The sequence below is a fragment of the Bombyx mori genome, chromosome 4, assembly GCF_030269925.1.
Source record: "Bombyx mori chromosome 4, ASM3026992v2".
NCBI lineage: Eukaryota > Metazoa > Arthropoda > Insecta > Lepidoptera > Bombycidae > Bombyx > Bombyx mori.
This window is the reverse complement of record NC_085110.1, coordinates 750,449-775,107: the sequence shown is the minus strand read 5'-3', so window position 1 is coordinate 775,107 and position 24,659 is coordinate 750,449. Positions and strand designations below refer to the sequence as shown.

At 37.7% G+C, this 24,659-nt stretch overlaps 3 protein-coding genes across 4 annotated transcripts in view; 2 read left to right on the top strand and 1 right to left on the bottom strand.

Annotated features, from left to right (window-relative positions):
• On the top strand, nucleotides 1–13,036 carry LOC101745623 (maltase A1). The gene is made up of 9 exons (NM_001309622.1): nucleotides 1–174; nucleotides 1,583–1,738; nucleotides 4,294–4,473; nucleotides 8,394–8,557; nucleotides 9,225–9,610; nucleotides 10,095–10,296; nucleotides 10,765–11,121; nucleotides 11,549–11,787; nucleotides 12,811–13,036. The coding sequence occupies exons 1-9, from the start codon at nucleotides 111–113 to the stop codon at nucleotides 12,881–12,883; spliced, it is 1,821 nt and encodes a 606-aa protein (NP_001296551.1). The 5' UTR covers nucleotides 1–110; the 3' UTR covers nucleotides 12,884–13,036.
• LOC101745917 (uncharacterized) overlaps nucleotides 1–24,659 on the bottom strand; it is a 76,591-nt gene that overhangs the window by 39,012 nt on the left and 12,920 nt on the right. The window lies entirely within an intron of this gene.
• On the top strand, nucleotides 15,200–22,700 carry LOC119628448 (maltase A1). The gene is made up of 8 exons (XM_038010599.2): nucleotides 15,200–15,490; nucleotides 15,941–16,120; nucleotides 16,628–16,794; nucleotides 17,450–17,835; nucleotides 18,621–18,822; nucleotides 20,056–20,412; nucleotides 21,185–21,423; nucleotides 22,403–22,700. Exons 1-8 carry the CDS (start codon nucleotides 15,277–15,279, stop codon nucleotides 22,479–22,481), a joined length of 1,824 nt encoding a protein of 607 aa, XP_037866527.1. The 5' UTR covers nucleotides 15,200–15,276; the 3' UTR covers nucleotides 22,482–22,700.

Below are 24,659 nucleotides of genomic sequence, written 5' to 3'. Positions count from 1 at the left end.
GCGAGTAACATCCAATGAACATATTATATTGTTATCGAATTTATCTTTCTGTGAAGTTTAGATAATTATGTGTTAGTTCAGGCGTCAGCCACAGTCGCACTGCAGCCACCATGAGGGCTACCAAGGTGGTGGTTCTCGTCGTAGGATCGATCGCTTTACTGGGACTAGTTGCAGGTAAATACATAATAGGTTGGGGGAAAAGTTTCCTCGCATTTTTTAAGAAAATTCACAACATTTTTTTATATAGTTTATTTACATTTAACAAATTATGTAGGTACCATTTTATTCGATAACTTTTTACCATCTTGTAGGTACGGACATGATCCCATTACTATAGACATTTTGGGGCTTCTGATCCAAATACCGCGACAATTGGTTTTGGCAATCCTCTATCTATGGTACGAAAAATAAATAAAAATCACACATTTTCCTAATTTGAATTTGGAATTATCTTCTTTAAAATTTAAACTTTTAATGACACCAAAACCAGCCAGATACAAATAGTATAGCCAAAGAGATTTTATTACAACTTCATACATACTATAATGCGAAAAGACTTTTTCCCCAACCTATTACATATATTTAATACAATTATTCTTGTGCTTCATTTCATTGTTATATCGATAATAATAGAACATGCTACCATTACAAATTTTATTATGGTTAAGTGCTTGCTTAATTTGTTCTTATCCTTTTTTTTTCAATGTATAAATTTAATTTTGGGGAGATATACGACAAAGGGAAGATCTTCCACCGAGCAGGTGATATTGCTCGGTAGACCGACGGTCCGAATGTTGTTGTTCGGAACTTGTATATATGCGCTTTATCTTGAAAATATCGTAAGCGAGATTCAGGCATCTGTCAAATATCTTGCGTTGTATGATAGCTACCCGCCACATCACTCCCCTCCGAGACTGGAGGTCATGTCATATTTAGTTATCGTTGTCCGTGCTGAGATTAGCTTGCAAGTGCCAGTGTTGCTCGAAGTTTGCGGTGAGTCGAAGCTGAGCTTGAATGCTCCGTGATTGTCGCCAGTGTTGCTCGAAGTCTGCGGTGAGTCGAGACTGAGCTTGAATGCTGCGCGATGAGGCAGTGTAGGTGCGTGCCGTAGGGCCAGGAAGCGCGGTGAGTCGGCTGCGATGGTCCTGTTGAGGCTGCGATGCTGGCTTGCTGTGGGACGACTGTCGATGACTTGCTTTTATCTGCGAGAATGCGGGGATTGTGGTAGCCGAAGTTCTTGATGCGCTGATGATGAATCAGAAGATTGCGATTATCACGTCGGGGTCACCAGTTTGGGAAGGCTGACGACAAAGGGAAGATCTTCCACCGAGCGGATGATATTGCTCGGTAGACCGACGGTCCGAATGTTGTTGTTCGGAACTTGTATATATGCGCTTTATCTTGAAAATATCGTAAGCGAGATTCAGGCATCTGTCAAATATCTTGCGTTGTATGATAGCTACCCGCCACATAATGAATGTCAAAAATTACGTTGGAGTTTGGCACACTAAATAATGAATAAGTAAAACTTACGGTCCAAAAAAAAAAGAAAAACCCTAAAACATGTTTTAAATTTTCCCAGGATTCATCACATGGGTGGTATTATCAAATCAAAATGCGCCAACTCCACCTCCTACTGAAGTCATACAGCTGGACTGGTGGAAGAATTGCGTTCTTTACCAAATCTACCCTAGATCCTTTAAGGACAGTGATGGTGATGGCATTGGTGATTTAAAAGGTACACATTTACTATATTCATTATTAGAATAAAATAAATTATGTGTATTACTAATGGATTATGGATTTAATCTCTCGACTCGTAAGGTGGCGTTAGATATGTTGCATAAGTAGACACTGTTATCCAGTCTATTTCTGCTGGGTTTTTTTCATCTTTTTTTAGCTTAGATGGGTTGACGAGCTCACGGCCCCCACGGTTTTAAGTGGTTACCGGAGCCCACAGCCATCTAGGTATAACGTAAATGCCGCCACCCTTCAAACCGAAACGCATTACTGGATCGCGGCAGATATAAGCAAGGTGGTGGTACCTACTCGTGCGGAGTCATAAGAGATCCTACCACCAGTAAATCTGCTGTGCTAAATCATGTGTGTTACATAGTTTTTGGAGGTAATAGCAAAGATTTGATTGGATTTCGTTGAAGACAAGGTTATTCGTCTTAACACCATGGCGAAACTCATGCTAGTTGTATATAGCTCGGTCGCTTTATCAGATCATTCAAAAAGTATCGGTAGTATGCTCCTTAATCTCATTTTACTTACATAATTATTAAATACTAGCCGTACTCGCCCGCTTCGCTGCGCATTTAAAATTAACATTATTATTTATTGTCATTATTATTAGGTAGTCCAACACTCATATAAATATTAGCCTATCCATTAAGTACATGTATTTTCTACATGGATACCAAGTTTCAAGTCAATCGGGTGCATGGTTCAGTAGTTATAATGGAACATCCGTAAAAACCACTGTAGATTTATATATTAGTATAGATTACCATTTCTATAGTCTCACTGAGCCCTCTCAGCAACAATTTGGAAGTAATTTTAGGATCGCTTGTACGGTCTCCTATGATATTTTCCTAGAAATTCAACTATATAGCCTAAAAACTACAAAACCTTTAAAAACATACAATACTTGTGCGATCGCCACGGCCACTTAACAAGACACGAATCAACATAGGCTACTACGGTAGCTCTAACCTGCAGCTTTGACCTTCCAAGCCACTGATGGATGTCATTACGTCTATCAAACCTCGACATCTAAATGTATTATAATAATTATTATTTCCTGTCGCTATCGGTTTTGTAATTTACGTGATTGATGTAAAATGTTTATTTAAATAATAATGTTGTTTTGATAGTTCCAGGTTGAAAGACCTTGGTGATTTCATGTTTTGGTTGACCTTAACAGGCGTGTGCACTACAGCTTTAAATATTATAATGATTGGACGAAAAACTCCCGGTCAATCTCTAAGAAAGACTGGCGAAAACTAAGACTTCGAAAACCTTGCACGCAGCAGCTTGAAACAAAAACCTAGAGATTTTTAAATGACACTGATACAGCTGAACTGGTGGTAGGACCTCTTGTGAGTCCGCGCGGGTGGGTACCACCACCCTGCCTATTTCTGCCGTGAAGCAGTAATGCGTTTCGGTTTGAAGGGTGGGGCAGCCGTTGTAACTATAGTTGAAACCTTAGAACTTATATCTCAAGGTGGGTGGCGCATTTACGTTGTGGATGTCTATGGGCTCCAGTAACCACATAGCACCAGGTGGGCTGTGAGCTCGTCCACCCATCTAAGAAAAAAAAAGAAGAAAAAAAAAAGCTAGAATTGTTTCTCCCTTCTTTCATTTTCCCTTTAACCTCCCCGGCATTATTAAATGTGAGGCTAAGTTCTATATTATTATGTTCTTATTATGTTCTATATTGAGTATCTCCCTCGTCTCATCAGCATTTCGCAAAAACTTTTCATTCGTGACCTTACTGATCTTAAAAGCTGGGATAACTGGGAGAGTATAGCCTTCATCCCGGTTGATTTGGAACTAATTTCAACGAGCCCTGCAACTAATACGGTATTGGACAATTGAATAACCAATATAATCGTACAAATGTACTAGATTCTTAGATCGTTATGCGTAAATTAGTATCGTCTTTCTAACACTATCCAGTTCTGATCGGGTGAGCTTAGTTATGCAGTTATACGGTCTTCTTCAACGTCAAAATTCAACTTAGAGTCTCAGTACAGGAGGTGACACCAGATGCACCGAAGACTCGTCTTTAACTAGATCAATCATAGTTTCGCCTGAATAAATCCTTCTCTCAACTAAATTTCGTATATTGTATGTAAAGTATGTATATTACCATATAAATCAGTTAGTTATATATTTCATATTATATGTAAACGGTATATATCTGATTATTGTATGTATATATTTTCTACAATAACATATTCTCCATAGTACACCGCAACATAACTGCTATATTTTTTACGTTTTTAAGAATTTCTGTAAATTAAATGGTTGTCTGGAAGAGATCGCTTTTAGCGATAAGACCGCCTATTGTACAAATATATCTGCTTTTTGACTGTTTTTTAATGTAAATTATGTTTTGGTGTGCAATAAAGTGTATTCTCTCTCTCTCTCTCTCAACAAAATTTCAGCTTTAATAAAAAGTCCAACTGACTCACCACCTATCTTTTCTTATTTGGTCATCTTCCAATATTATTTTCATAGTTTGTTGTGATTACCATGTGCAATAACAATAATGTAATTCCCCAGGTATTATCAGCGAATTAAAGCACTTCGTAGATGCAGGCGTGGATGCTATTTGGATGTCTCCGATATTCGAATCCCCCATGGTCGACTTTGGGTACGACATCAGTAACTTCTACGATATACACTACGAGTATGGCACTATGGAGGACTTTGAAGAGCTTTTAGATAAAGCTCATGAACTTGGTGAGTACTTTATTACAATTAAAACTGTTCGTTTACATAAAATTACCAACTCGTCTTTTCGCATTAAAAGTGTACAATTTCCAAAAATATTCGAAATTGAGTTAATATGCGGAATCATTTGGTATCACTAGACTAGTATTTTTCTGTCAAAAGAACGTAGTTTAGTTTTAGTTTTTTCTTTTTGATGTGAAACATCTATAGCCGCACGTAAAACCGATTTCTGTCGTGGCGACGCATGCCGTGGCGACGTGTCGCCATGCGCAATCGACTGTGCGATTCTCTCCCACTCGATCCGGCGTTAAGTGCTGTTTACTACAGAAACAATTATTTTTTCGTAATATTTTATTTGATCATTATGACATATTTAGTTCCTATCACAATCTGTTCTTTTCTGCATATTACTTTTACAAAATAATGTCGATGTTTCACATCTGCCAGGCGTCCCGTGACGGCTCACATTTTTTTTAGTTTACCTATGTTTTGACTATCATTAACAAAATTATTACATAGTTTTATCTTACTTTTAAAGACATATAATGTAGCTGGTAAAAAATAAAAAATAAATGTTTCAAAGATGATTAATATTAAAATATCACATGTTAAACCTTTAACACACTCTCCTGTAAAATTACTAAGTTTTGAGATTATAAGGTTTTAATGTGAGAATACGAACTATCTTACATACGAACATACGAAGCAACACGTGCTGAATAACAATAGGCGCGGTGTAATTGTGTCGAACGATGTGATTCACGTCCCGCAGACAGGTAACAATTTTTCTTTTCAAATGCGTACTTAATGCTTACGAATAACTTCCAGGATGAAGGAGTAACATCATGTGATATGAAGTATATCATTTAGTATAAGTATATCATGTACAATTCAGTCATATACGTAAAGTCTTAAGATGAGTGGCGCATTCACGTTGTGATATCTACGTGCTCTAGTAACCACTTTAGACCAGGTGAACGGTAAGCTCGTTGACCAGCCTGTACAATGTGCAAAAAATCCTCAATCATTCTTGTTTGTTCTCTGCAAAACATAATTTTATCAAAATCAGTAGTGCCATTAGATAATGGAGCTATTTTTGAATAATTTTCAACAGGGCATTAACGCTAGCGGTCTTGCATTTATCTACATTTTGTATCTAATGAATAATATTGATTGTTTGTATGTACGTAATTAGTGTGTGTCACATATGTCTTATCCAATTGATCGGAATCTTGGTACAATTGCTGTTAGCGCATTAGGGAATGTTTGAGTCTTCGTAATGTCAACCCAAGACCGGCGAATAATTCTAAGAAATGGGTCAATTCCCTTTTTCTAGCGATTGTCAGAGTAACTCATTAGTCTGCGCATAATATAAATTAACCTAATGTTCATTAAACAGCTTTCTCCAAAATAATTTTAATGCATTGTTTCAATAAGCATATATTAATTCTTTAATATCTGATACTCTAAATACTGTATATTTATTGTCATGAAGAAGCAAAGTATAATAATGAATTTAAAAATTATAAAATATGTTCAAATGTGATCGTTACATTATCAAAAGCCCCCAAGTAGTTTAAATGAGTACAAAGCAGTCGAGATAACAAATCAATTAATTCATAGATTAATATCTTAATGTTTCCTTTTTATTGCGAATATGATTAAATTAATCCTCTTTACGCGTATATAGTAAGTACATAATCATCGGTTTTATGATAAAAGAATCAAGGTGATATTTTTTTAATGGTTTTTATCGTTTATTTTGAAGTAAAGAGTATTAATTAGCGAAATGGTAGTTTGTTAGTTGTAGAGTCCCAGTACGTGTTCATGAATCTTCTGATAAATAATAAATTTGCCCATGTATGAACTGGAAGTATTACGGATAGTGAGGAATATTGCGATAGCTGTATTTCCACTATTATGATTTCCACGATAGCTGTATTTACTGGTGGTAAGACCTCTTGTAAGTCCGCGCGGGTGGGTACCACCACCCTGCCTATTTCTGCCGTGAAGCAGTAATCCGTTTCGGTTTGAAGGGTGGGGCAGCCGTTGTGACTATACTGAGAACTTAGAACTGTATCTCAAGGTGTGTGGCGCATTTACGTTGTAGATGTCTATGGGCTCCAGTAACCACTTAACACCAGGTGGGCTGTGAGCTCATCCACCCATCTAAGTAAAATAAAAAAAAAAGTATTAAGAAGATATTTGTTAAGGAATATTCACACATATAAGTATTGTTATATTCAATTGTTCAGTTCATATATTTTTTTACTACTTTTATAAAATACTTATCGTATTTGATAGATAAAGTGTTCGTGCACGTTCGGTGTTCTTTAAATAATACGAGAGGACTTTATTAATATATTTTACTATATTAATAATTCGTAAGCAAACGCACTAAACAAAATGTAATCCACCAATGAATGTTAATAAACCAGTCCTCGTAGGATCCTGATCCTTGACGTAAACCGTAACTGTACTTCCGTTTATCGCGCAACTTCTGAATAAATAAATAACGTTTTCTGTACATTTAAAGGGGACGCCTTTGATGGTAATAATAAATAACTCGGAACGGACCTGGGGTCAAATTTAATAATTAATCTGTACCCTTCCACGCACGCACGGGGCTAATCCTTGTACTGTTAATAAAATGCTTTCAAATACTCATTCTGCTTTACGAAATTTCGCTCCGCCTATTATTAATTCGCCTTTTATTTAAGCTGTAATGGCTACCTACGTTTTTACATCGGCGTAGACTTTTCACTTTTATTAACAGACAAGACAAACTAAGGATTTAAACATGGTGTAATAAAAGTGAAACCCGCAAAATTATAATTTGCGTAATTACTGGTGCTAGGAGATCTTGTGAGTCCGCGCGGGTAGGTACCACCGCCCTGCCTATTTCTGCCGTGAAGCAGTAATGCGTTTCGGTTTGAAGGGTGGGGCAGCCGTTGTAACTATACTGAGACCTTAGAGCTTATATCTCAAGGTGGGTGGCGCATTTACGTCGTAGATGTCCATGGGCTCCAGTAACCACTTAACATCTGGTGGCTGTGAGCTCGTCCACCCATTTAAGCAATAAAAAAAAAACATTTTGACCATCGACGATAAAAAAAAACAATATATTATGATATTTCATTTATGTTTCTTAAATTAATAAAAAACAAAACATCGAATGAAAAAAAAAATTACGATTTTTTATTTTATGATCTTAATTCAATACCGAAATAAAATTTAAAGTTATAATGCATTTCTGATCATTGTTCTGTTGTAATATTTTTTATTTTCATCAAATAATCAAAACACTATGTTCAAATAGTGACAGTGGTGTGCCACATTTAATATTAAATAATTATTGATTCGATACTACTTAATAGAGGAAGATGAGATAAAGACAGTATCAGGAAAACTATGGACAAGAAAAGCTCTAAGCCGAGTAGAGTGGAAAGAAATGGAGAAGGCCTTTGCCAAAGTTGGGCAAACAGACGAAGCTGTCGATGTCATCGACTCGGCAGAGTCGTTAATTTAAGTTTATTATTTGTAAATATCCTTTGTGTCTGAATAAAAGGCTTTTATTATTATTATTATTATTTACTACTTAATATCTGTGTGACCAATAAGGTCCATTTTTTAAGTTACTTATTTACTTTTTACATAGCCTGTTTCGCCTTCATGCCGTCCTCAGACAAACTAAGCAGTTTTTGGGTAGATAATTTTAAAATTAAATTATAGAAAACATCATAATGTGCCTTCCCTCTTGCAAACGGAAGTTCAACCAGTTTATTGGTCAATATAGTGCCACGTTCCCTATTTAATAAAAGATAATTGAATCTATTATCTACCTACTACAATGTGGACACTTAGTATATTTTAATCGCAGTAGCATAGAGGTCACCAATAATAAGAAAATTTTATTTTCCTCTTTCAAGGTCTGAAAGTTTTGCTCGACTTCGTTCCGAATCATGCCAGCAATGAGTCAGAGTACTTCATCAAATCAGAGGCAAGAGAGCCAGGCTATGAAAATTTCTTCATCTGGGCTGATCCCCTTCCAAACCCTGAAAATCCTGGAGTCAGGCTTCCTCCTTCTAATTGGGTAAGTTTTTTTTATTTTTTTATTGTTTAGACGCGTTAGAGGGCGGGCTCTCTTCCCACTTGATGGTAAGTAGTTACCGATGCCCATAGATATCTACAACGTGAACGCCGCCACGTACCTTAAGATATGAGTTCTAAGGTCTCGGTTTTTATAGTAACATAACAATAACTGAAAACTTTATTTCGCTTTCTTTTTTTAATGTCTTCTATTCAGCTCACCTGATGATGAGTAGTCATGGACAACCCACTTACTACAATGGGTTACAATATTGGGTTACACGCTCGACTGCGGTGAAGTTCAAGAAAGAATTTTAGCAATCACAAAATGTACTAGCTCCACCCGTAATAAAATTAAGACAAATAATAAGAACATACTTAAAATGAGAACTTACTTCATTTTACACATTGAGCACTACTTTGTGGCTTTATACTCAGATCGCTCTACTCTGGTCAGTACAGAAAAGTTTTATGCTCGCACGATTATACGTAAAAGATAAACTAGCAAAAAATACACCAATGAATATAAAATAATTATTTATGGTCAGGCACAACTAAAATCACCATATCTCTTTTTGTCAACACTGTCGATATATAGACACAGATCTGTTATAATCCACGAATTCCACTCTCCCTCTCTTATGTTCTCAAAAAAAGTAAATTAATTCCAGGTCAGTCAGTTCGGAGGTTCGGCCTGGGAATGGAGTGAGAAACGTCAGCAGTACTATCTACACCAGTTTGCTATCCAACAAGTGGATTTCGACTTCAGAAACCCTGCAGTAAAACAAGAGATGTTCAACATCATGAAATTCTGGTTAGACAAAGGAGCTGACGGCTTCAGACTAGATGCTCTACCGTATTTGATTGAAGCTGATCCAGCTGACCACGAAGGAAGATATCCTGATGATCCACTGAGTGGCTTGACCCAATTTGAATCCCACCAACTGGGATATACCATACCTCTATACACCAAAGACTTGATTGAGCTGTATGATGTAGTATACGAATGGCGGGAGTTTTTGGATGAATACAATAAAAATCACGGCGGCGATACCAGGTGAAGAATAAATCTTGAAACTTTTTTCGCAGTGAATTCTGATGCTAAATGCTGAGGCTGAATACCTTCGGATAAGATTCAGGCCTGCAAATGAATCTTCTATCTCATTACTCGTGGTATATCTTTACTACATCGGACGACTCTGTATTCACGTCGTGGTCTCTACAAGAATAATTGGACAACCGTTTAACCGATTTTAAGACTTTGGTCTAAGGTCCTTCATATTTGCAAAAAGCCTTATCAGTATGATCTAGCAAGGTTGATCTCGAGAAGCTAGCTACCCTGGATACTGTATCACGAAATTAAATTACAGATGGGACTCAAAAATCTGCTAAACATATATTTTTCTGTTTTTTCTATCGCTTATGTGTGTTTTTTGCGCAAATATTCGGGGTAATTTTTTAGGGTGACTCAATGTGAAAAATTAAACTTAAATATAAATATTACACCTACCCACAAAATTAATAATAGGTTTATTTTCCAGAGTGGTGTTCTCAGAAGGGTATGCCAACGTGTCTATGACTATGCTGTACTACGGAAACGAGGATGGAGCTATTGGAGCCCATTTCCCTTTCAACTTTGATTTCATCACCGATTTATCGTCGAAATCTAACGCCAGAGACTTCGTGTACATCATATTAAGGTGGTTGACTTATATGCCCTATGGTGGAATTCCTAATTGGGTGGTAAGCTTCGAGAGAAATCTCACTTCATAGCTTAATGGAAATTGCTTTAATAAGTGCTATACACAAGCAACCTTTTTTTTCCGGGCCTGGGGCCGAACCTCCTACAAGGTCCCCGCGCCTAGGGGGCGCGCGGGGTATGTGGGACTTGACGATCTGCAAGGTGTTGGGACCAGACCGCAGGCCCAAGGAATTTTAGGGCCCTACCGCACTAAACGACTCCCCTGCACTCTTACACCCGACGTCCGATCTCCGTTCGGGGTCAAAACCCGGTCAGAGTAGGGGGGTTCCCGCGGTCAACACTACAACCAGACACGCGGCACCACCCCGAGGATGCCCGACCGACGGGTCGTCGAGGCGATAGTCGACGAAGCAACCTAACCTAACTTTAAGCTTGACGCTTTTGTCTGTTAACTTTGGTAATATCTATCCTTTTTACGAATTTCAAAAATCATAAATCCTATTTTTCAGTTTGGTAATCATGACAATAACAGAATGCCGACTCGCTTCCGTCATGACATGGTGGATGGCCTGAACATCATCAACATGCTGCTTCCTGGGGTAGCTGTCACGTACCAAGGCGAGGAGATCGGCATGAGAGACGGCTATGTCAGCTGGGAAGACACTGTGGACATAGAAGCCTGTAACCGGGGAGACCCTGACACCTACCATCTGTATTCAAGAGACCCAGCTAGGACTCCTTATCATTGGGATAATTCCACTAGCGCTGGGTTTTCAACTAGTACAAATACATGGTTGCCAGTGGCTGAAGATTACCAGGAAATTAATCTGGCTAAACAGAAAGAGACTGCTCGTAGTCACTTTAAGGTAATCAATTCATTGAAAAAAATATAGAAAGAGAGGAAAAGAGAGGTACTTGTATTTTTAAGAAACTTTTCCACGCTACTGAGCTGTATAGCATGCTATTATTTTATTTAGCATAATGTTGTTTTACGACCAGAAACCTGCCTAATGGTGACGATTCTTCATAGGGATTTTTGAGGAGGGATAAGTACCAAATTCTAGACATATACCCACATGCAAGATATACTTATACATACAAGTAGGAGAAATCGAACTCTGTAAATCCCCGTTGATGCCCATCAAGGACGCATTCCTGTATCTTTAGACTAATAGCCAAAGCCCCTTATCAGCTACAATCTGCTAACGTGAACTTACAATTGAAACTTCTAGCATGGTACATTCCAAGACCAATTTAAATTTCTCTTTATAAATACGCTGGTTTTTTTTCCAGAACTACCAAGCCTTGACCAAGCTTCGTAAACAAGCTACACTCTCTCACGGAGAGTACGACATTAGGGCCCTATCAGACAGGACCTTCTACCTCGTGAGAAGTTTACCTACTCACGACACATACGTTCTTCTCTTCAACGTTAGCGAGAGAAGAGACACGGTTGATTTGGGCCGAGTACCACATTTGACACTACCAGCTACTGTCTATGTTTCTAGTATACACTCTGCTAGATTAGCCGGGTATGTATTGTGTACATTTTAATTAAATTTCTGGCTTTTGTAAGCATTACATTGAAAGGTTACCATATAACTGGTGGTAGGACCTCTTGTGAGTCCGCACGGGTAGATACCACCACCCTGCCTATTTCTGCCGTGAAGTAGTAATGCGTTTCGGTTTCAAGGGTGGGGTAGCCGTTATAACTATACTGAGACCTTAGAACTTATATCTCAGGGTGGGTGGCGCATTTACGTTGTAGATGTCGATGGGCTCCAGTAACCACTTAACACCGGGCGGGCTGTGAGCTCGTCCACCTATCTAAGCAATAAAAAAATTACAAAAAAATAACATATTGGTCGCTAGTCAAGCTTCATTTTATTTGGTATTACCATCAACAGTTCGATGTGTTTAATTGAACTTCAATTGAGTTTACTACATTGAAATTGCTGAAGAAGTGATTTTGTTATGTTTTTTTTCCAAATTTTCTACTTTAAATGGCTCTCCTGTAAAGTTGCAAAAAGGTCGCTTAAACCAAACCTTACACCCCTCGGTATGTGTATACTAGGATGCGCGCGGCACAGAACTTCGAACCTATTGCAGATGAAGATTAAATTGACTGAATTTTGACGTGACAACATCTTATAATTCGATGGAGCCGGCTGCACGCATGAAAAAACACGACTCATGCGGGGTTACCTCGCTCTGAGGCGTTCCATTAAGGCTTGAAGTGCAAGCAAGAGCGCGCAACGAGCGACTAAGAGGCACAAACATCCTCCGCGTTCGGCAGCGTTCGACATCTGTCTCTCTCCTACTTGAGTGAGCGAGTGATCCATCCGCGTGAACAGCTGCTATACAATAATACATTTACATGTTTTCGTAAAGTATGAAGTACAGTGAAAAGGGAATTTGGTGTCAATTGTTTATAGCAACGATAATTGCGATAATTGAAAAATGAAACCATTCCATCAGTATTTTCTTATGACGTTGTCACGTTCAACTATCGTCAGTAAACCGACTTTACAGACAACCAATTTTTTTTGTTTCAGACATGAGATAACAAGCTCGCAGTTGTCATTAGAAGCCGGAGAGGCTCTCGTTTTGAAAGCCCAACCTATATAATGTGTTGTGATAAGGATTACGTTTTTCATATAAAATATTATATTTGAAATAATTTATTGTAGCTGTAACTAAAATGTAAATAATTGTAAATAAATTACACAGTGTAAATAAATTACGCAGTGTACATATTCGTAAATACATTTTAAAACTGTATGTAAATGATTTTAATTTTACATCATCATCATCATCATCGTCCACAGCTGGACATAGGCCTCTCCCAATTTATAATTTTACATCATATGTAGATATTCAAGACAACATTACTATATACAAATGTATACTAATATTGTAGGTATGAAATCGGCAGGCAGCGGCTTGGCTCTGTGCCCCTGGCATTGCGGAAGTCCATGGGCGACGATAACCACTCTCCATCAGGTGGGCCGTATGCTCGTCTGCCTACAAGGGCAATAAAAAAAAATTAAAGTGTGTAGGGATATTTGTGACTATGAATGACTGAATGATATGAATGAAAATGGCTGAAATGACTTTGATGAAATATCGTATAATAAAATTATAACATGAATTAACATAAAAGATACTTTTTATCATGTTAAATGGTATCATTGCCGTAATAAATGCGACAGTGTATTCACTGCCGTTATTGCAGGGAGGTAATCATCTATTTTTTTCCTATTTGCTGGTAGCCTAAGGTGCTATTTCAGCTACGCCCCGACGGGTAGGTGAGTTCACGGGCTCAACCTGAGAGAATTTGAGAACACTAGCCCCAGCAAGAGCAGTGCTTCGCAGAATCTACCACCACATCGAAATCGCGACCCACTGAGCAGATCCGGCGAGAAACTTAGTGGGTTGTGTCTATGGCTCAATCATCAGTTTTAATTTAAAAATTACAACAGCTACTTTCTAAAGTAATTGACATTTTAACCTTAAGATAAATTGAGGTAGATAAGATAAACTGTTTCTCAAAATATAAAATCGACCGAATGCCTAAGCGTAGTCGAGTCCAAACGAATCCCGACAAACAAAACTACTTACTGGATAAAAAATATAATCATATTTCGGATTAAAAGATCTAAAACATTTTTTATCAAGAAAGAACTCCCGCGTCTGGAAACGATAAAGAAAACACAAATTTAATAAAGTTTTTGCACCGTATTACTCATCAGCATTATATTTCATAAGGCGAATATTTTGTACTGTTAACGGCTTCAGTACTAATAATAAGAAAGAAAAAATTTAGACAGATTTGTCTGCCACTAATATCCTATTCCCAGTCTTTAGTCTACCAATGATCGTGGCGCTTGCAACACATCGAAATATCGAGAACTCATAACTCAACAATGTGTTTAATAATCAAATCAAATCAAATTAAACTTTATTAGCTAAAAAACTGTTTACAAAGTTGTTGATAGTTATTTTAGAGAACAGCGTATTTCTACCAGGGCGGCAGGCAAATATTGTTCAAAATTATTTACATTAAATTAATTAAAATATCAAACAACAAAATAAATTAATTGAATTAAGAATTAATTATTTATGTCATAAAACGAAAACAAAAGAAGCGAATTTAAAATTAACATAATGATTTATCATTTATAAAATCGTTAACTGTATAATAACATCTTAAGGTTAATAATTTTTTCAAACTATTTTTAAATAAAAATAATTTGTCTTTTTTTATAGCATCAGGTAGCTTAAATAATATAATATAATAATAAAGTTTTCACCGAACAGACCATTTGTTCAATGGCCGCTCGAAACACCAGGTGGGCCTTGAGAACAATTACCGTCGTGATTACCCTAAATATTAAACGTGACGCAATTGGACCAATAAATTCCTAGACATTATTCACATTATAACGTGTAAATGAAATCCTCTCTATATTTATAGAACTAAAGTAATTCTCTACAACAATCTCTACTGTTGTTCATTGTTATTTGTATGTAAAATTTTAATTAAACAGCTGAGACCTTTAACAAGTAACTATACCGATAATACCGCGGCAATTGAGTTTATGACTTTCATTTCGTCTTTGTGTGTATTTTATATTATTAATTTATATGTATTATATTATAATGAACACACTACAATTGTATTAGATCAATGGTATATACATAGATAGATGGTATATAGGTGGTTGTTAACAATAATAATGTTTAAGCTTTCTACTTAAGCTCAATTTCGTTAAAATTATAATATAAACGTTTTTTTTTAAATAGGCCTGCCACATTTATATGTTTGCCATCTATACGTGTGCTTTGAAATTTACGCTCGTATTTAAAATAATAATGTTATGTAAATTAGATATTATCAATTGCCACATAAAACAATAAAGATATCCAGCGAACAGATATAACATTTATAGGGGTCATTGTGTTTAATCTACGATAAGCCACCTTTAAGTTTCCGCCCCACTGGGCGCCAGATATTCGCTATGGCATCGTGCGTAAGAGTGACCGGTATAACCGTGGGAGTAGTGTTGGTAGTGGCTGTAGTAGTAGGTAGTATAACATGGGCAATTCTGGCCAGCAAAGGACCGTCGGCACCCAAGCTGAAAGAGCTGGATTGGTGGGAGAATACCATCATCTATCAGATCTATCCTAGATCATTTAAGGATAGCGATGGTGATGGAATTGGAGATTTGAAAGGTTGGTTAATTTCTTGTTTTTTTTTATTTTATTTCTTCGATAAGTGGATGAGCTCACAGCCCACCTGGTGTTAAGTGGTTACTGGAGCCCATAGATATCTACAACGTAAATGTGCCACCCACCTTGAGATATAAGTTCTAAGGTCTCAGTATAGTTACAACGGCTGTCCTACCCTTCAAACCGAAACGCATTGCTGCTTCACGGCAGAAATAGGCGGGTTGGTGGTACCTACCCGTGCGGACTCACAAGAGGTCCTACCACCAGTACTGTTGCCCATATTTTTATTGATTCTGTCCATAGCGGGCGAGCGGCAAACGAGCTCACGATCCACTTACATATCAAAAAGTGTATACCACCCTCCACTTTGAAATTAATTATGACACGAGTTTGTCTGACAGCTTGTCCACCATCAGCTGATAGTTTTAGCTTAATTTTCCCGCCTTATTCCAGGAATTACTAGTGAGCTAAATCACTTTGTGGATGCTGGGGTAGGAGCTATCTGGATGTCTCCCATCTTTCCCTCTCCTATGGTGGACTTTGGATATGACATCAGTGATTTCTACAATATACACTATGAATACGGAACGATGGCGGACTTTGATGAGCTGGTGGCCAGAGCTCATGAACTTGGTAAATAAATAGCCCAGTCTCTCTCATTTCTCCTTGATTGTCGATTTGTTTCAAAGCCAATACTGGAGAAGTCATCAAATTCTTTAGGATCTATGTCTGCGTTTAGAAACCACACCTACTCAACATACATACTCACATTATAGATTACGTTTAGGGCTCAACTTCAGTATCTTTATTGAAGATGGTATTTATATGAGTAGTAGCACTTTCTCTCTACATTGAACTCTGGTGATGAGCTGTGTTATGAACCTTCTGGGTTGGTACCACAGTCCTGTCTATTTGGACCTTAAAACGTCCATGTGCTTCAATTTAAATGTTAGCATACCTGTTATTCTTTTATAATTGAGTTTTGATGTTTCTGTTTGTGTGGTGGCATTACATCTTCGTATTAATAAGCTCCAGTAAATACCACATGCACGTAAACTGATCTGCTCAGCAATGCCCATAATCTAATTAAACTAATATTAAAAATCGAATTGATGCATAATTTCATCGAAATGGTTTTAGGCATCGCGGTTTTACTAGACTACGTCCCAAACCACGCAAGCACCGAATCGGAATACTTCATCAAGTCTGAAGCTAGGGAGTCGGGGTTCGAAGATTTCTTTGTCTGGGCTGATCCCGTCCTGACGGAGCCAAACGATGTCAACTCTAGAACAGTTCCTTCGAACTGGGTAAATCAATTTTATTTCATTTATGAGTTGAGTGAGTGAATGAGTTGATGAGTCAATAATATGCGTTAATAATATTACGAGGATATAACTTCGATAACGTAGCGATAACATCTTGTTACGCCAGTAAGAGTAACGCCATCTATCGCCGAATAGTCGAACGAATATCGAAGGATCTAGTAGCACCTAGAACGCTCGAGAAGTACAACGCCATCTATTGCTAGACAGCGGAAACAATACTAGAGATGTGTGGAATATTCTCGATAATTCTAGGGATGAGATATCGACTATAAAAGCGTTGCAGGGATGGCACGCAGTCAGTCAGTTATCTGAACTACTTGAAGCGAAACAGCGAACGGATCACCTGACGCGAAGCGGAAAAAGTGAATTGAGAGTTTTAAAGTGTTTGTTGAGTGTTTTAAGTGTTGAATACAGTTTTAAGTTATACTTTGGTGAAATTTTATTTATCCCGAACCCCTGCGCGTAACTATATTATATATAGATGCGACCTTCAATTCAACCTATCTAGCTTAACAATATCCTAATATCAAACGATTTCTTTTTGTGATAATAATGAAAAGTTAATATTGTAATGTCACGGCCGCGTCCGTATAAAATATTCAGCCTAACAATAAGCTGAACAATTGTAACATTTTAGATCAGCCAATTCGGTGGAACTGTGTGGGAGTGGAGCGAGGCTCGCCAACAATATTACTTACACCAGTTTGCTATTGAACAAGCCGACTTCAACTTCCGCAATCCAGCAGTCAGAGAAGAGATGCTCAATATCCTGAAATTCTGGTTTAATAAAGGAGTAGACGGGTTCCGTCTTGATGCACTACCTCATATGTTCGAGGCGAATCCTGATGACTTCGGAGGGGTGTATCCCAACGAGCCTCTCAGTGGAAACATGTTCTTGAATGAAACTCAGATTGGGTATACAACTCAAGAGTATATAAGAGATTTGATTGAGCTTTACGATGTAGTTTATGAGTGGAGGGAATTTGCAGATAGCTATCAAAAAGACACCAATTCTAATACGAAGTGAGTAATAAAAGTAATAATATACTAATAAGTAATAAAAATCGTCTTTCAAATAGGACGTATAGTACATATACGAACTTTTAAGAGTTGTAGAAAAAAAAAATTCTCCTACCTACACCGAAAGTTCGGATTTCCTCCCGCTGTACACGGAAGAAAGTGTAACTTTTCCTCCCTGGGTACAAGTGCGCATGCGCGTTAGTGTCTACGTTTGCTCTCACGCACCTAAAATTCTCCGCCATTATTGTGCTCGAATAATTTGCAATATTGTATTTAGTGTAAAAATGAAATAAACAAAAGGCAATAAAATTTAATAGTGAAGTATTAAACAACGATTAGAAAAATTAGTAGTAGTTTATTTAAAAATTAATAAACAGTTAATTATTTTTTTATGTGTATTTGGGGGTTCCGCCCCCCTTACCCCCTGCCAGGGCTTCGCCTCTGGACCCCGGCTCGGTACTCCACGAACTTTCGGCCTGGTAGGAGAAAAAATAGTATGTGCACCGCGGGAAAAATTAGGACATCTCATTCCGCGTGTTTGCCCATTTTACACGCGGGAGGTAATGTCCTACTTTTCTCCCTTGGTGCACAATGTACTATTATTGCCCTTGTAAGTAGACGAGCATACAGTCTGTCTGATGGTAAGTGGTTACCATCCCTCTTGGACATCAGCAATGTCGGGGGCACAGCCAAATCGCTGCCCACTTCTGAGATATTAGCATTGATGGCCGTTGTATTTAACAGCGCTAGTATATTAGCATACGTTATTAAAAGTAATCTCTCTTCAGGATATTGCTGGCAGAAGCATATTCCAACATCACCATGACAATGCTGTATTATGGTGATGAGCGTGGTCGTTTTGGAGCGCACTTCCCTTTCAACTTCGGCTTCATCACCAGTGTTGACGGCCGCTCCAACGCAAGAGACTTTGTTTATGTTATAAAGCAGTGGCTGGTCTACATGCCTCATGGGAACGTAGCTAATTGGGTGGTAAGTGTCTATAGCATCAACGTTTTGATCTGCTGAGTAAATGATCCAACTGACGCCTCGGTGCAACGTTTCAAGGCTGGATAATTTTATTATGATAACAATAAGGTCAACAAAAAACTCGCCGCAAATTATTTACATATTATGTGACGCAAAAACTGTGTACCCCTTTTTACGAAATTTGCGCGGACGGAGGAGTATGAAATTTTCCACACTTATGGAGAATATAGAGAAGAAGTGCACAATGCTAATATTTTTTTAAAATAATGCATAAAATATACATTAAATCAATAAAGAAAACATTACACACACTACATACCATGTATTTGACGCACGCACGCATGCTTACTATTTATTGTCAATATTTTGTTCTTGACGTCTATTATCAAATTGAAATTATATATTGTTTGTCTTTGTTAATATTTTTTATAGTGTAGTCTTGGCGAAATTTGTGACTATAGAAGTATAAAATACAATCATAATAGTGTACAAACTTACAATTCCAATTAATTATAGTCGAATTTCGACTACTGCGGGACCTCTAGTTATTATAGTTTCACCTGGTTCCAGCTAATAAATCTAAAAGTTGACTTAATTCCATTTCATAACTCATAAAAAATAGACCACGCAATCAAATCAATCATAAATGGTAATTTTTTTTTTTTTTTTTTTATTGCTTTGATGGGTGGACGAGCTCACAGCCCACCTGGTGTTAAGTGGTTACTGGAGCCCATAGACATCTACAACGTAAATGCGCCACCCACCTTGAGATATAAGTTCTAAGGTCTCAGTATAGTTACAACGGCTACTCCACCCTTCGAACCGAAACGCATTACTGCTTCACGGCGGAAATAGGCGGGGTGGTGGTACCTACCCGTGCGGACTCCCAAGAGGTCCTACCACCAGTGATTACGCAAATTATTATTCTGCGGGTTTGATTTTTATTACACGATGTTATTCCTTCACCGTGGAAGTCAATCGTGAACATTTGTTGAGTACGTATTTCATTAGAAAAATTGGTACCCGCCTGCAGGATGCGAACACCGGTGCATCGCTACACACGAATGCACCGGATGTCTTATCCTTTAGGCCACGACGACTTCAAAAGGATTACTAAACATTTCATTTATCCACTCTTCAAATCGGAAGATCATAGCGTTCGGTAATATGCAACGGGATAGTGATACGAATCTATAGAAATTCAACTAGTTTTAATCATATACGTTAAATCCGCAGTTTGGTAACCACGACACAAACCGCATGCCGTCGAGATTCAGAACGAACATGGTTGATGGGCTCAATTCACTCAACTTGATGTTACCAGGAGTCGCTATCACGTACCAAGGTGAAGAGATAGGGATGAGAGACGGCTACGTTAGTTGGGAAGACACTGTGGATGTGGCAGCCCTCAATCAAGGAAACGCATCCACGTACTTGCTGTACTCAAGAGACCCAGCCAGAACTCCTTATCATTGGAATGGCTTGTCAAATGCAGGTTTTTCCAGTGGCTCCAGTACTTGGTTGCCGGTTGCTGAGGATTATCAAGATATTAATCTAGCCAAACAGAAAGAAGACACTCGCAGTCATTTCAAGGTAATTTTTTTTTGATGTAAATACAAATTCAAAGGACAAGTTTACACCTCTATCGAATCAGTTAGAAAAAAGGATGTAGAAAGACAGAAGTATAATTCAATTAGAAAAGAGATTAGTCTAAATTGCCTTCTACATGCAAACCTCATGACTGGGAGAGAAGTGCCCCATATTTAATGATCACTGAGCCATTCCTTGGAGATATATGCTAGAGCATTCGGTAGGCAGCGGCTTGGCTCTGCCCCTGACATTGCTGAAGTCCATGGGCGACGGTAACCACTTACCATCAGGTGGGCCGTATGCTCGTCTGCCTACAAGGGCAATAAAAAAAAAAAGAAGCATATTCAACCCTAAGTTTCAGCCAAAAATACCGTACACAACCTTTAAGACTTAAAGGATGGACTGGGATAGACTTTGTATATTTATCTTAAAAAAAAATTATTGTTTAGATGGGTGGACGAGCTCACGGTTCACTAAGTGGTTACCGGTGGTGTTAAGTGGTCACCGGAGCCCATAGATAGACAACGTAAATGCCGCCACCAGCTTGAGATAAGAGTCCTAAGGTCTCAGTATAGTTACAACGGCTGCCCCACCCTTCAAACCTTTCAACTTTATTGATCGGAGCTGTGTTGTGTATAATCAATTAGGGCGAAATAACTTGTAATTAATTCGTACTTATCCACATCTAGCACTTATAGCTCACATATTGAGTAAGAAAATGAATGTTTATGAAGTTGAGTCAATCTGGCTTTAATGACGCCAATTACTTTTTCAGGTCTACCAGGCTCTAGCAAATCTTCGTAAATCACCAGCCCTGTCATTCGGACAAGTCCATATCGAAGCCCTCAGTGAGAGTACCTTGGTGCTAGTCCGATACCTGGTTACTCACGAAGCGTACTCATTAGTTTTCAATGTAGGAACTGTAGAGGATACAGTGGATCTGGCCAGAGTCTCTATGCTGATTGAACCGATAACTGTTTATACTTCTAGTATCCATTCTGCAAGGATTTCCGGGTGAGTTCTGAGTGAAATATGGTATATTTTTCCACAGCAGCAGGTTATCCGGCCTGGTCTAAGATGAGTCTGATGAGAATGACTGGTCGAGCCGATGCCAGCGAATTTTTTGCAGACCTATTTTATTCAGTTATATAGCTTTAAGTTTCGTTTTAAAATAAGACCAATGTTATAAACTTTTTAAAGTTTCAAGATTCTAAAATTTAGTAATAGTCCATTTCAACATAACAAGGGATAGGCAGCGACTTGGCTATGTCCAATGAATTGCTGACGTCGATGAGCTTCGGTAACCGCTCACCATCAGGTAGGCTAATCGCTCGTCTGACAAATAAAAAAAAGCTTTAATTGTATTATCTAATTTAGAAGAGAAAAAAATTAAATTTAAATTTTAATGTAATTATTTAAAAAATATTGGATTTTAGATAGGATTGGATATTAGCTAGTGAAAAAAATTATTACAATGTAGCTTAATTTCAATTATCAGTACCCAATTCAATTACAGTTATTTCACGTACAACTTTAATTCGACTAAATAAATACTTTAAAAACACACACCATAAAAAATACCAAACTTACAATTGACTAACACTATTTAGAATTAACAAAGCCGACAAGCTAGTTGAACTACTAACCAACCTTAGCACTTCTCAGAAGAAGCTCGTTCGAACATATCATATCATAGCACTATGGAATCACCGCGTAGGAGACCGACCGCATGATATATGTATATAACTCATAATGGTGCCTAACAATTCCTTGTCGAACTCGTTAACTCGGACGAAGAGAGTAAAGTCAACTCTCTCTAAAGTCTCTCCATTTTGGATAAAAGTACGAGGAGATAATCTCAAATAATTCCTTGGAGTACTCTCCATAGAACACAAGAAGTTACAAACGATTCACGAGATCACCGTTGTTAAAATTCCCTTCTTCTGTGGACTGAAATGAGACAGTATGTGGACTTAAATTTTCTCTGTTTCAGCGATGCTGTACCTATGGGGAGCTTGTCTTTACAGCCCGGTGAAGCAATAGTCATTAAATCAGCACCTTACAATAATTAACTTGCAACATTAATTATATGCGTGCATAAGACACCCTAACCTGAAAACCGCTTTAAGAAAAAAGACTTCAAGGATTGAATCCCCGACCTCATTGGATATATTATAAAGACCTACTAAGAAAAGGAATTTTCGGGATGGTGTTACTACGTCTAGAATTCAATTGTTATTGTATCTAAGTAAATCAAAATAAATTGAAGGAATAAACCAACCATGTTTCAACTTGTTGTTTTTCCTAAATGTTGGATGAGAATCCTTAAATGCCTTCAAGGCAAGCAAGGTAAACACCAAGATTTAGTTACATGCCGCAAAATTGAAAAGCTTGTTTGATGATGTTGTCTTCTGGCTTGCGTTACGTATACATTCCAGGTACCACATTATTAACATCAATCCACTTCAACTGTTGTTATCACTTAAATCTTAGATTTTGAGGACTGCACAGGAATTGCCCGAGACTTCGACTCTAGGGATCTTTAGTTAATTTTATTTGAGTGCCTGGTGGCGAATGGTTGCCGTTGCTCAAGGACGTCAGTAATGCCAGGGCCACAGCCAAGCCGTAGGTATTTTATCTACCAGTCAAGATGATTTAAAAGAGCTAGAGACTATACTAACTATACTGAGACCTTAGAACTTATATCTCAAGGTTAGTGGCGCATTTACGTTGTTGTTGTCTATTGATTCCAGTAACTACTTAGCACTAGGTGGGCTGTGAGCTCGTCCACCCATCTAAACAATAAAAAAAGAGAATAAAAAAATACTGTATTTCCTTACTTTTTGATTCTGTTTTTGTTCCTAATATATCTGCAATTTTTGTCTGGGATATGCCACTATTCATTCCAATCCTTGCCAACCCTAAGCTGTTCTCAATGTAAGTTAATTTCGGTGCTACTTATTTCTGACGCGAAGTAGTCATATGTTCCGGTTTTAAGTATGATTTTTTTTTGGGATTTTATGATCTGGTAACTAAGACTTTTAAGTCATGTCTTATTTTTATGAAAAATGATAATATGGAGTGAAATTAAATGAGATTGGATGATATGAGTGAAATATAATCTCGGTAAAATGGTGGTCATTTACTGAGATTTTTTCAGTGGACTTTTTGGAGGATCCCGAGAAATTACGTCCACCAACTTTGTTTCATTTCCCACATTTGTGCACTTTCATAGATATTAAACAGTTAATAAACCACGGTTATTACACATTTAAACCTGAAGAAACACTAAATAAACAAAATAGAACAAATCACGTTCGTTCCCGCCAAAAAGTATTTTAAGTATGATGCATTTAAAACATTAAATACAGCTCAGAGTTCAAATCTCTGAAGGGGTGGCGACATTCAGAATGCTGTCTCATAATATCAAACAACTTTACCCATTCAGTCAGGTCATGGGCGTATTGAAAACTTCGGATGGGGAAATTTTTATTCATAAATCACAAAAGAAACTCATAAATAGAAACTGGGGTATTTTTGTAAATGTTAGAGTAACGGAGGGCGGGTCGCGGTAAATACCTATTAGCGTGCAATCTATTGTACGTAATTCAAGTCTAAATTACACGTAATAAGACCGCCAATTGAATGACATCACATCCTGTGCAAATAGTGATGGCACTGTTGCTCTAATTATCTATTAATTCAATTCGTTTTACTTAAGTTTTTTTTTAATGTTAAACGAATTATTTCAGGTAAAATCAAATTTTGCATTATAAACTTTCACTTAAATTTAATATTATTTTATGTTCAAAACGATTTGTGAATTAGCTAAATGCTAAGCAATTACCTAAGTCCACATCTCACCCACAATACAGGGTGTACCCTGGCCGTAATTTTTCAATAAGTTTTCGTTAAGCAAGATTAACTTTTACTACACTGTGCTATTCGTTAATAGTCGAAATTGTTCCGGATCCTTCCTTAGAGAAATTGGTATAAGCCATATAATAATCCCCTTATAGACGAAACACTCAAGAAGAATCGATTTCCCGGGCCAAAATACTTTTTATTGCTTATACGAACTAGCTCATGGCTCATGAAGCCCATAGACACCCCCTTGAGACATGAGTTTTAAATCTAGGCCCCAAAGTCAGCTGCCCCTCCTTCAAACCAGAACGCATTACTGCTTCGCAGCAGAAATAGGTGGGGCAGTGGAACCTACTCGTGCAGACTCACAAGACACCTTACCAGTA